This window comes from Thamnophis sirtalis, unplaced genomic scaffold, assembly GCF_051295495.1.
Source record: "Thamnophis sirtalis isolate CommonGarterSnake01/CBP01778 unplaced genomic scaffold, rThaSir2_p1.2 scaffold_11, whole genome shotgun sequence".
Taxonomy (NCBI): domain Eukaryota; kingdom Metazoa; phylum Chordata; class Lepidosauria; order Squamata; family Natricidae; genus Thamnophis; species Thamnophis sirtalis.
In genome coordinates, this window is record NW_028261391.1 from 18800503 (window position 1) to 18814288 (window position 13786).

Sequence of the window (13786 nt, forward strand, 5' to 3'; positions counted from 1 at the left end):
TGTGGGCACGTGCATGCTGGCCAGCTGGTCTTCGTGGGCACTGGAGCACCAGAAAACAGCCTGAAAAACAGCCAAAAAGCATGCTGTTTTTTGGTCTTTTGGGAGCCATTTTTAGAGCTGTTTTCATGCTGTTTTTGGGGCCTTTTCCAGGCCATTTTGGGGTAATTTTCCAGGCCATTTTCAGGCTGTTTTTCAGGGGCCAAAAAAACTGCCCTGAAAACTGCTCAAAAATGCCCTGAAAATGCCCTGAAAAATGGCAAAAACCAGCCAAAAACCAGGCATGTGCATGCCAGACAGCTGATCTTCGGTGATTTCCGGTGCACACATGTTCCAGTTTGGGCACTCAGTGCCGAAAAGGTTCGCCATCACTGATAAGGGATGTAGCTTCCCCCCCAACGCCCCCCCACTAATATCAGCAAAACTCAATCTATAATTTCATTCCTTACCTGGAATCTTAAGGAGAGGCAAGAAATGATGATAGTCCTAATTATTCTGCTTATGTCAAGTTATTTTGGATTTTAGATGTTTTAAATGGATTATTCCATACATGAGCTCATGTGGAAGAATGAAAAGGCAACACTTAGTGTTATTTTTCTTGTCGTTTTCTTTTATTGTTATTTTAGTTGTCACAGGTGGCCCTAAGAGAGAAACCTGTTTGTAACCCATATCAAGGACTTGAAGAATTTTTTACAATGGGTACAAATTGTCTGCAGCTTAAGATGGAATCCATTCCTTCATCATACAAGGCCCGAGATTCTCCAAAGAGCATCATTTCATTTTCAGGTAGTCATGCATAAAATCATTTCTCTATTGGTGTTTCTGCTTATTGAGAACATTTTCAATGCATGGTGGTTTCTCTTTCATTTTGAAATTGAACAATTTTGTCTGTATGTGTCAGAACCGTAGCATTATGCACAAGCAAATTTTGGCTTCAATTGGTATAAATGTTACACCTAAAAGACATACAGAAATATTGCACCATTTAAAAAAAACTGCATTCTCTTATGCTATATGTAACTACTATGCAATGTCAGATTACACTTATTGTGGAAAATATTATGTAAGTATTTTTTTTTATTTCTTCAAACTACGGTTGAGGGAACTTGATTGCCTCTTTATCAAGAGAGCTCTTTAGGAAACCTTTAATTAATCATGTAGAGATAAATCACTTGCTTAATAAACAACCTAGTCATTAATGAAAAAGCTACATATTGTCTTAAAATACTTTTCCATTTTACTTTTGTTGGCTGGTAAAGTAAATGTTTTGAGTTCATCTTCCCAGAACATTCAGGTTTTAACCTTGGAATGTTTATCATCTTGGGGTTGCAGCTGGGGTCAAGCTTACTTTCCACCAAATCTGTCCAGAGAAAAGGCTATGAATTAAAGGTCTTTCAAAGGTTCCAGTTGGTGACACAGTATGACAGCAAGACAGTGTCAGCTCAAGTCTCAGGAGCTTTCACTAAGATTCATTTTCAACCTAAGATGAAACACAATAAAAGACAGGCACATAATAAAATAAGTATAAAATAATCAAGAAAATCATAAAGCAATTAGCAGCTAACATTTAATAATAAGATGGAGGATCCAGGTATTTTCTAATGTCTATAGCTATCTTTTTTTAATAAAGATTTTTAATTTTTTTTCATTTTCATAACATATAATCAGATGTATACTATTACATAGCCAACATCATATTGTATTATTAAATGTTTACATCAATTCATCTTACCATCAACTCCCCAAAACAATTATTGGCTCTTCTGCTCTCCATACACCATATTTGTACTTTATCCATCACTTTCTTCTCCCTCTCCCCTCCCCTCCCTACCTCCTTTCTTCCCTTCCCTTCTCTACTTCTCCTTCCTCTCTCCTTCTCCGCTCCCCTTTCCACTCCTCATTTGTCTCCTCCTCTTCCCCCACCCTTGCCCTCTCTCCTATTCCTCTCTTCTTTCCTTACCTCTCTCCTCTACTTCCCACTCTTCATCTCATTTACTTGGTGTATTTCAGCTTCTGAGCAAGCTCCGTTTTATGTTGTTGGTATTTATAATTCCTTTTCAATGTACATATTTAATTTTAACATGTATTCTCCTTTTTTAAGAAAAATAGAACAAAGAAGTATACATATATAGTCATTGTGCTTTTGAAACCACCCCTCCAACCTAATTTTGGCTGAGATATAGACCTGATGAGCTATTCTCATCATTATCTTTATATAATTATACATCCTTTATACCCCCAATTTGTGATTCTGTGTTTAAATCTCAATAGTTTCCCATTGTAGGTATATTTCATGTTCCCTCTCCATTTTTCATATCTTGGATTAGATTACCCTTAATTGTCTATAAATGGCAATCCTCGCTGTTCAATGTTCATTACAATTCCCTTAATCTATTATATAGTATAACAAGCGGTAAACATCTCACTTTATTCATCATCTTAAAAGTTTAACCCATGCTTAGTTGTTCTTCTATTGTCATAGTCAATCAATTCACAACTCAGTTTAATTATCATGTATAAAAGTGAATCACAAACCTCTGCTTTACAACCTCCCCATATCAGTTTCATATTTATCCGTATTCCATATATTTTAACCTTTATTTAGCTATCTTTCCATTATCATATTCAACCGCTTAGCAACTCCATTTTATTGTCATATTTAGGACATATCCTAAATATATCTATAGCTATCTATAAGAATTTTTAGAGGTTTCTGAAAAATAGTTACCACCAAAGAGAAGACAGCCTCCTGGTTGCAATGGCAATTAGAATTATTAACAATTGGAATTAAACATGATTACCGTTGGGTGTACAATGGACATTTTAACAGCACATGTGAAAGTCTGAACAGAAGCAAGTTTACCTTTCATATGGGAAGCTTATCTATCTGTGTTACTTATTGCCCTAATAGTTCCCCACTTCAGGCCAAAGTAAATAGAGTAGCATATGAATCCATAAAGGCTTTTCCTTAACTCTGTCTGTCCTTGCTTCTTGTTGTAATTCCATGTACTAATGCCCTATTGAAAGCTGCCTAACTTCAAAATGAAATGTCCAATGGTTGCAAAAGAAAATAAAACAAATCTGCAGAGAGAAATTCAAATCATGGGTTTGAATTCTGAATAAGTCTGCTTGGATTTTTCTCTTACTAACTATGCTAAATAGAAAGTAATGATGTAAATATTTGCATTCACTTTATTTTGTGGCTATGAGCTGATGAGAACTTTTATTTTATCTGCCTATTTTTACTATGTAATATAGCTATACATTGATTATTTTTAATGAGATCTCCATATTAGCGACAGCTCATTATAGCTTTTTAGACAAATTGATGGATGTAAGTCTGTATTTAATTTAATAAGCCTATGACGCCTTTCACTTTTCCTTTTTCCAGTGTTTATTACAGAAAGAAAATGAGCCTGAATCAAGACGTTGCCTTTAATAGTTTGTTTCATTAAAATCGGCCCTTGCCAATTCAAACTGGCTGCTACCAATTAATCAACTTGGAGATCTAGATGAATGATTTAATTAATGCAAGCTTGATCTTCTAACCATCCCCCTACCCCACCCCGTTGTTTGGTACATAAGTTTCCCATCTTTGCTTTCTCACAGAATAGACTACAGATTTACTGCTTGCATGCTTTTACCAGCAGTTGGGTAGGAAGTAAGAAACTGAAAAATCTCCACCTGCTTATTTTCTCCAAGTCAGGTTGCTAATGAAAATACTAGATGAAGAAAGAGAGACAGAATTCTTTTAGTATGGTGTTCAAGCTCTGAGAAAGGGCTTTAGAAAGATTTAAGTAGTTACTTAATGGTGCATGCCTTTAAAACAATGACTGTTGACCAGTATTTTTTTTTTTAATGTAAAATGTCTGATTGTCTTAATTGGACTTATTTTTTCATCTTCAGGACCTGATCAGTGGACAAGGCACTTGAGTCTAGGGGAATGTGCTGATGAATGTGTGGTACAAGAAATAATGAACAGTGAGCTTGGTAGACCATTAAGTAGACTGGGAAGGCAAACTCCACGTACTCGACTTTCTCAGCCAAACTTATCCATTGGTGAGTGCTTTCCAAAACTAATTGGGCACTGACAGCAGACATTTAACCTCCCTCCATAATTCCTTTCCAACACTGTAACCAGCAAATGAAAATCAGTCGCAGTATTTCAATTCATTGAACATTATTACGTGTTTTACTCATTGACTGATGTTAGATATAGTGTGAAGAATTAAAGTCAGCAGTTGAGGTTTTTAATGGACTGTGTCTATGATGGACAGTCATATATATCATTTTCCAAAAAAACTATTTTGTTGGTAATAGAACTGCTGCTGCATTCTTTTTTTAAAAAAAATCCTCTAATAGTAATCTCCATAATTGCATTTCTGCATACTCATTCCCCTTTCTGGCCTTCTGCTTGATGTAGCATGTATAGAGCTACGGTTTAATGAATGCTTTATTTGTCTGGCTTACTATATAAGCAAGTAGTTCATTTGTGCATCAGGGGAGAAGAAGCAATATTTTTCATTCTTTGTTATTCGGGACTTATGAAATGATAAAAGAATGTATACTAATAGCAAACCCATTCTCAAGGTTTTGATCTTCATGCAGACAGAACCTCCTATTTAGAAAGATGACGGATAATATTAGCAGACTCATACAGGTTTGCAGAAATACAATATAACCCAAATTGCTCAAAAAATAGATTAATAACTGCATAACTCAGATTGACTACTATGGAGGAGAGACTGGAAAATAAAAAAAGGAATAAACTATCCTATCCCGGGGACGGGGGGAAGCATACAATCCACGTTATAACAATCATGTCCCATATACATTTTCTAATATCAATTATAGTTGAAATATTATCCTGGAAGGAAAAATATCATACAATAAGAAATCATAATTTTCCACTATGTTTATTGTTACTTTAAACCAGTACTTGTCTCCTTGAAGATGTGTGTGGACTCTAACTTCTACACTTCTTCAAGCTGCCAAGATTGTGAAACACTGTCTTAAACAATCATGATCCACAATATTATACATAATAGTTCTATCAATGCAGTGCACAAAACAGATATATTCCTCTTTTTTTTTTGTTTCAGGTAATGCTTCCTCAAGACCTGTTTCTGCAAATATTCCCCTTTGCAAAATTGTTAAACACCCTCCTCGCCCATCTTCAGTCATTGAGGCAGGATCCAAACATTTAAATGCAAAACCTTTATCTCAAGCTGCTTTTGAAATTTCAGAAATCTCAGGCATTGATGTCACTGAGAATGATGATCCTTCTTTAGAATATTATACCAGTCAACAAACTCTAACAGATTTAGACCACGAATTAAAGAGTATTTCAGGTAATTGTGCCAGTTCATCAAAATTGCTTGGCAAAACAATGTAATTTTGATAGCTTAAGTATCCTTGTAAGGTGTGTATTTTTTGCACATATTTGTATGTTACTTCTTCTAAATTTTTGGATTACTCACAATGAAATAGCCAGGAACGGAAACATTTGCAGTTTTATTTATTTTGCCCTATTATTGGCTAAAGAATGGAAGATGTAAATAAGTAGTCAAAGTATATCATTCTTCTGCAGTATCTGTTTCTAATACTTGGAACATTCCTTTGGATATAAATCCAAAGTCTTATTGATCAAATTATAGTTCAGTTTGAATGAATTTATGCTAGGGATCATTTTCTTTTTTGTTGTTGTTGTTTTAAAAAGAAGAAAAGTGACTTTAAAGGAAAAATGTTGGGTTGGAAAGCCATTGATGGACGTTTGGGTATAGAAGGATTGGCTAACATAGTAGATATTTTTAATGGGTCAGACGGTCATATGGTGAATCTCATTTCCTTTCACACAAGAGGACTAGGATATAGAACCCAAGCTATCTGAATGGAATAAGTATATTAAAGAGCAAAAGAAATAATCTATGGGAACGCTGATTGTCAAAGGTTTAGAGGAGCAGGGAGCAGAAAGCAAAGTTTGAGTTTAATGAAATGAATTGAATTAGAAAGAAGTGAGGAGGGATGGATTAGCAAGCAAAGATAAATTTACATAATAGGCATAAATAAATAATTCATTGATTAGTAAACTAGCTTTTGGTTTCTCTCTGCTGTATGAATTGCTTTCAGCAAACAGAAATTCTGTTTATTTATTAAGAAGTCAAACTATAGTAGATGTTTAAAAAGTAAAAGGGGAAGTTTCCCCTGTCCGGTCATGTCTGACTCTAGAGAATGGTGCTGATCTCTGTTTTCTAGCAGAGGAAGCCAGTATTGTCTGAAGATGCTTCCGTGGTCATGTTGCTGGCATGACTATCTGTTGAGGTTCATGAAATGCTATTACCTTCCCACCAAATTGGCACCTTTTATCAATTTGCATTGGAATGCTTTTGAATTTCTAGGTTGTCAGGAGCTGGGAAGAAAATGTGAGCTCACCCCATCATGTGGTACTTGGGTCTCAAGCTGCCAATGTTCTGGTCGACATCTTAGCATCTTAACTGCTAGGTGACCAGGTCCTGTAACAGTAGATGTTACAAGCACATAATTTAGATTATAATTTTTCAGTACAGTTGAAAAACTCTAAAAAAAAGATGTTTTGAGCAGTTCATTTGTCCACAATGTCTAAATCAGGGGTCAGCAAACTACGGCTCTGGAGCCACATGTGGCTCTTTTATCCCTCTTCTGCGGCTCCCTGTCACCAGTCGGCTCCACAAATGATAGAACTTTCGATAAGGGGCAGGTAGAGGGGAAAGGATGCTGCACTAGGAGGAGACTCTGTGGTGGGGGGACTTCCGGTTGGCTCTAGAATTGAACAGGGGGTTTCGGTGAGGACCTTTGTGGCTCTTTGAGTGTTGAAGGTTGCCAACCCCTGGTCTAAATCAAAAGACATCTTGGAAATTTGGGGAGTTGGGGATGCATCTCTAATAGCCTTCAGAATATGCAATCCTTACCAATAGCACAGCGACTTTTCAAACTTCATTAACTTCTCTGTTAATTAATGTAGCAGATTGTGATAATGTAAGATGTATTGAATCCTTTAGTAGAAACCATGTGTGATATGATATGTTTTCTTTTACTTATTAATGCTATTGCTTCCTGTAGAGCATTGTAGTCCTGACCTGGCACGCTGTGATAATTGCATAAGGTGATAGCAGAGTCAATTAAATAAGTACATATCCATGTTACACTGAAGAGTTTTGAGCAATATTTTGAACAAGTATTTTCTTCTTTTTTTCAAAATGCGTAATATATTTTGTACATAAGATAAACTTTGTCAGAGATGTAAATATTTCATACACCTAAGAATTTCAATTGCCTGTAATTTAAATATATATTTATATATCAAACATTTCAGATTCCTGGGAAAATCTAAATAGTTTAAACTGTGGAGACTTCAATAGACATTCAAAAATCACATATCGGGATTTGCATAACAACCATGAATTAAAAGACTGTAGTCAAGGTGATGCTGTAAGGTTAGTTAATCCTGACTTTTATTAAGCACGTCTCTGTACATCTCAGTATCCCTTGCTTTGTGAGTAAAGGCAGTTTTCTTACATAAAATATTTCTTACAGTTCTTTGAATAATTTTCTGTAAACAATGCAGATCTTTGTGATTGTTAGAAGAATGGTGCCTTCATGTAGCTTAATGTGTTTTTCCTAATTATTTGCTAATATGATTTGCTTGCCAATTATTAGCTTATTTGAAAAATGTTCAATTATATGTGGGTTGAAAGCATTAGACTTTCTCTGTTTCTAGTAATAATAGAATCTTTCCTCAAGTAAGGAGTGTGCAAGGATTTTTTTTCATTTTTTTTCTTACTCCCTAACTATGTTATCTAGTTTAACCACTTCCACCAGAATCTCATCAGAGCTTCTTATGGTTTTAAGCCCAGTCTTACATCTGCATGAAAGCCCGAAGCTGCTTTTACTGCCTATTTGCATAGTAATAACACCCCATAACTTTCAGAAGACCCAACAGCTCTCTTAAACTTATTAGTTCTTTGTTCATTGCCTCAAAATTAGAAAGCCCCTTAAAAATTCTATTTCTTCAGATTTGATTTTTCCAGTGGCTGAATGATATTGTTTAATATTCCTGCCAAAAACTGTTACAGGTTTTATAAATGTCATTTAAAGTTCAATTTAGTTGATTTTTTTAAAATGGAAAATAGTAGAGAGGTCAGTGATGATATATAGTCAGGCCATTGGAGCAAGATCTATGAACAAAAGTTCAGAACCTAAATCAAGAGAATTGGAGAAGCTTTCCTATACAGCAAGGTTGGCATATTACATTTTATACTGAATAAAATAAGGCCTGGGACTATTTTAAGAGTGAGTGGTAGTCTTTGGGAATATTTCCTGTCCCACTGGCTACTACACAAACCCAAATTATAACTCTGAACCTTTAGAAGTAGTCCAGGCAAGAAGAACCAACCATGAGTACTAATACTATATTTATTGTACATCTGTCCCTCTTCACCTTTAATGTCCCAAGAAACTTAAGGAGGGTCCCTTCTGAGATGTTTGTTAGACCTCTATTGCTGCTGTGGCCTAAGCTGCCTCTAATCGAACTGTTGTCTAATCTGCTCTTCAAATGCTGTTGCAGCTCTGCTGCAACTCTTACCTGTCAATGACATTGCCACTACCATTACAACAGAGCTAACCTATACTGAATGACAAACAATATTATTTTTTTCTTCAAATGCTGTAATCTCTTTTTCCCATATCTTGGGTGGTTGTGGCTGAACCGCTAAGTTGTCATTTCATAAATCCAGAGAACTATGTTCAAAAAAATATTGAAAGCTTCACAAGATTTTATTTTGCATACTTTAGATGATGTAAATGCAAAGAAAACTGTACTGGGCACACCCTATCACCCATCTCCCCCCACTAATGACTGCAGCACTGTAACTTATTGTTTAGCAGAGTGATGGCATTCGGAAAAAAATTGTTCTTGTGTGCAGTTGTCTTGGTCTGCAGTGTTCTATAGCGTCGTTTTGAGGGTAGGAGTTGAGGAGTTTTCAGTAGTAGCTCCGACCCTTTGGAACAATCTCCCCGTGGAGATTCGCACCCTCACCACCGTCCAGACCTTCCGCACAGCCCTCAAGACCTGGCTATCCCGTCAGGCCTGGGGATAAAGATTCTAATCCGTCCCCACCCAAATGATGAATGAATGTTGTGTTCTATTTTTACTTATGTACTGTCTCATGTCTTGTCTTGTATTCCCCTCCCCATACATTGTAAGCCGCCCTGAGTCCCCTCAGGGAAAAGGGCGGCCTATAAATAATAAACAAATACAAATACAAATAAACAATTTATGTCCAGGATGCGAGGAATCTGTAAATATCTTCACAGCCCTCTTTTTGACTCATGCAGTGTACAGGTCCTCAATGGAAGGCAGGTTGGCAGTAATTGTTTTTTCTGCAGTTCTGATTAGATATTCACCTATTTAGAAAAATTATAATTTCTTCTTTATTTTTTAGCCTCTATGATGAACATTATTCAGATGATGAGGAAGAAAAGATGGACAGACAGCAGGTGATAGAATTGCAATGAAAAAAAGAATCCAACCTCATATGATCATCTATTTCAGCCTTCTAACCAATCCAAAATGCTTGTCCCAAGTATGGTGGATGAACTAAACCCATAAGGAAGTAAATAAATAAATTAAAGTCACATTGATACTAAAAGATAAACGAAGAGCAATATAGTTGGGGTTTTCTTCCTGTCTTTTTCTGTAAGAGAATTTAATTTACATTTGCCTTATGTGTACCAGTGAAGCCAGGAGACAGCTTCATTCAGAAATGTTTATAAAACATTCTAGGTCTTCAAAACTCAATTTAAGGGTGAGTGACCAAATCCTCCAAACAGAACTGTTGACTAGTGCACATCTTGACTAATGATTGTAGCTTACCTGGATATCCACAAAGGAAAGGACATTATGAATACTTCTCTTAGGTTCAGGATTTGCCAACGTTCTGCCTATTCTGGAGACATTGGCAGAATCTTGGACAGTGATGGTGAACCTCAGACACATGAGTCATAGGTGTCACATCAAGACATTTTGGGTAACATGCCAGTGTCCACCAACACCCAGAAGCAATTCTCTAAATCACAGGCCATTCTGAAATGATTTTTGGAGACTGCAAAGGCCAGGCAAAAATGGGGTATGCTCTCACATGGCCTCTGGAGCATTCAAAAATTACATAAGAAAGAAGCTTTCTGCTGCAGGAACGAAGGCCTTGTATAACTTGAGGCTGTCTTGGATAGTCTGGAGGGGCCTGTCAGCAGAAAGAGAAGATTATCTGAAGGTAAGTGGCATGCGGTACTCCTGGGGATTACAAATGTGATTGACCTGTTTCTTTAAAAAATAAATGAATATGTAAAGAATTTCTTGTTGTATGGAGAAGTGTGTGACATGCTAGCAAAGTCAAGTTACGCATTTTCCAAATTTTTGACACGCCAAGCCCAAAAGCTTCACCATCACTGATGTAAGAATCAAGTAACCGAATCAATTTATTACCAGTTTTGATGTATTGTGGAAGCCTCACATAGCAATAGAAATTTTGGACTCAGTTGTAGTTGTAAGTTGAGGACTACCTGTAAAAACTATATGCCTTCTCACATAGCCTGACATTTTTATTATTGCTCATTAAGCATTTGTTTGTGACAGCTACATTTACTATTTGGGAAGCAAAACAATAGGGTTTTAAGTCATAAACTACCAAGAGATAGTAAACTGCATGCAAGTGGATTTTTATTTTCAGAAAGGGTTCGTTTTTACGTACTACGTGAAGGCTACTGGTATGCAAGCAGCTAATTGGTGAACCATTGTGTGGGTTTCAATTGCTGCATCTTTATAGTTACTGAAACTAGAGTTTGCTGAGCATTCCCACTAGTGAAATGGGAGAATAATAAACCTCCACAGTTCTACATACACATATGTATTTAAAAGCGGCATGTTCTACGTTTTTAAAAATTCATGGATTAAAATCCCTACAAAAATGTGGCCTATTAAGAAGCCTTCTTTATCCACTCCAAGAACCTCCCTACATTTTAACTTCCAAATCTTTTTTTAAAAAGTGTGTTGCTGTTTCACCTCTAATTTTTAATGCATGTTATCTCAAGACCTTCATTCAATAAGTTAAATAAGACTTCCACTGTGTCTTAAATTGCATATTATTTGTTTAAATAGGTTTTGTTGATGAAGCCATTAGGATGAAAAGGTGAAAAATTAATTGCTGGTTTGATTTTATATACCTACTACAGAATTAGGAATGGCTTAATGTTTTTAACCAACACAATTCTTACTTTTGTGGTTTTGCTGTACTATTTAGATTGCTACTAACGTCAACGCTCTTACTGTTGTCAGGTTTCTTGTATTCCTTTCATTAGAGCCTGACTTCATTTAGATGGATCATTAAAGAAATTAATCATTGGTGTCACACACAGTCTGACATGCAGTCTCTATTGACAAATGTTTATCTCTTGCAATAAAAAAGCAACTTTTATTATCACAATTAGAATGTTTACAGAACCTAAATGAGAACAAATAACACTCTCAACTACTTTGTGAAATGGATACAGGAAATAACTGTTCTCCTTTTTTATAGTATTAACCTTTCTCAGATTACTTTTCTTGGCTTTACTGTATTTTTCCACTTTCATTGGAAATTCAATATTGCTCCTTATACAAACATCCCTCAGACCTATGCACACTTTGGGAATGAAATTTAGCCAACATGAAATTTCCTTGTGGATCAGGCCAAAGATCTATGTAGTGTAGCATTTAGTTGAGTCAACCAGATGCAAACTAGAAGTTTAAAGTGGGATGTAAAGGTAATAATCCACTCAGCCATGTACACTGTAAGAATGAGTATTAAGTCATACTGCCATTGATTCTAGTAGTTAGATGCAGCCATCAAAATATCCACTTAGTAAACACTAATAATCAAATTTTCCTTAAATCTGTCTAATTCCATAGGTTCGTCCGCTAGATGGCTATTTAAATTCATGGCCATCATCATACAGGATGGCAGTGAATTAATAAAGTATATGTTTTACTGAGAAAAAAATATTGGCCCCATATTTTTCCCATATTTTACTTTAATAACCTCACATTCTAATACAAGAAAGAAGAATAAGGGTTTTTTTTTTACAATAAAAAGGTTTCTTTCCCTTCTTTTCTTCACTCCGAATCAAGAAGTTCCAAATATTAAACCTTCCAAACTTTCCAAATAACTATGTTCTTTAGTAGTTATGGCAATCCCCTAATTATGTTTACTTCTATTGCAGTATATTTTTCAATTTTACAATAGCCTTTGTGAAATAATTTCCCATCTGATTTTGTACCACATATTTATATAACTCCATTAATATATTGGCAGTTTGTGTTTATTCCTTATCTAATAACTCCTTGCATGAAATTCAGTTTTTTTTTACAGCTATAACACACTGAGCTGTTACTTTCCTTGAGTTATCCAGCATGTTTCTAGGATCCTTGGTTGGCTTCAGTTTCAAATATATTTTAAAATACACTTTTTATTGTTGATATTAATGCTTGTTGCAATCAATTCCTCCGTGCCTATTAAATTGTTTGCTTTGAAAGGTTACCTAGTGTTTCTCCAGTTACTTCAGCCTTATTTTATACCATATTTCCTAGGCTTGCTTAGCAGTGATCTTTTGTTATATAAGCAGGCATACATTCTTAGTTTCCTACACACAGTTATAGCACATTATTAACATTTGGACAATATCAGGAATAAGCAGATTATTAGATCCTGATGTGAACTATCATATCACACAAGATGTAAAGGTGAAGACTGTATGTTTAGAGCAGGGGTCAGCAACCCACAGTTCTGGAGCTGCATGTGGTTCTTTCATCCCTCTGCTGTGGCTCCCTGTCACTCAAAATATGTGTCATAACCGCCAATGTGCAACACTCGCCAGCATGCAATTTATTGAGCTTTTCAACCCCTGTTAGGCCAACCATGGATAAATCTAAGAAAAGAAGAGTTTCAGAAGAACAGAGAATGTTTAATTCAACTACATATGCTAGTTTTGTAGCCGCTCAGCAAATAGGCACGGGAAGGGTTTTGTGGCTCCTGGTGTTTTCTTTTCTGTGGGAAATGGGACCAAATGGCTCTTTGAGTGTTTAAAGTTGCCGACCCCTAGTTTAGACTGTCTTTCTCCAAGCCTCCCTCTTATGTTGAATTTGTAATTAATTCTTGAATTTATAGTCCAACATATCTGGAACATAATTACCTAATTCCAAATGTTTCCTTGATTTCAACACTGCATTTGAAGAGAGCAGTGAAAACAGCAACCTTAATAGCAATAGACCTTTATGTGTGTAGACCTCAACTCCCAGAAATCCCAGCCAGCATGCTGGCAGAGGAATTCTGGGGATTGAAGTCCGGATGCCTTAAAATTGCCAAGGTTGAAAAGCACTGCATTAGTAATTCATTTATCTCCCCTCCCTCACTACCAGTTTAGTTCTTTGCTTCACTATATTAACATCTGAAATAATAAATGAAGTGGGTATATATATTACAGGTTTTCTTATTAACCATTGACAAACTTCCCCTCTCCTGAAGATAGGAGAGGAGAGGATTTAAAACATTTTGAAATTTACTTGAAACAGCAAATTTTGGAAGTAGCATGCATTACTGTTATTACAAGAACAGAAAGGAGACAATTCTAGATAATGCCTGGATTGTTACAATTTGTTTTTGTTTAGTGTTTGAAAACACACAGAATGACATTTCCTTCTCTGTAATCATAAAACCCACTT

The 13786-nt window shown here is 35.8% G+C and overlaps 1 protein-coding gene across 1 annotated transcript in view; it reads left to right on the forward strand.

The window, feature by feature from the left end:
• ZBBX (zinc finger B-box domain containing) overlaps positions 1-12605 on the forward strand; it is a 59370-nt gene extending 46765 nt beyond the window's left edge. The window contains exons 16-20 of the mRNA XM_087725298.1: positions 624-783; positions 3904-4056; positions 5100-5348; positions 7349-7469; positions 9477-12605. Of these exons, the coding sequence (XP_087581424.1) occupies positions 624-783; positions 3904-4056; positions 5100-5348; positions 7349-7469; positions 9477-9549 (756 nt within the window). The 3' untranslated portion in view covers positions 9550-12605. The remainder of the gene's footprint in view (positions 1-623; positions 784-3903; positions 4057-5099; positions 5349-7348; positions 7470-9476) is intronic.
• The last annotated feature ends 1181 nt before the right edge of the window (positions 12606-13786 follow it).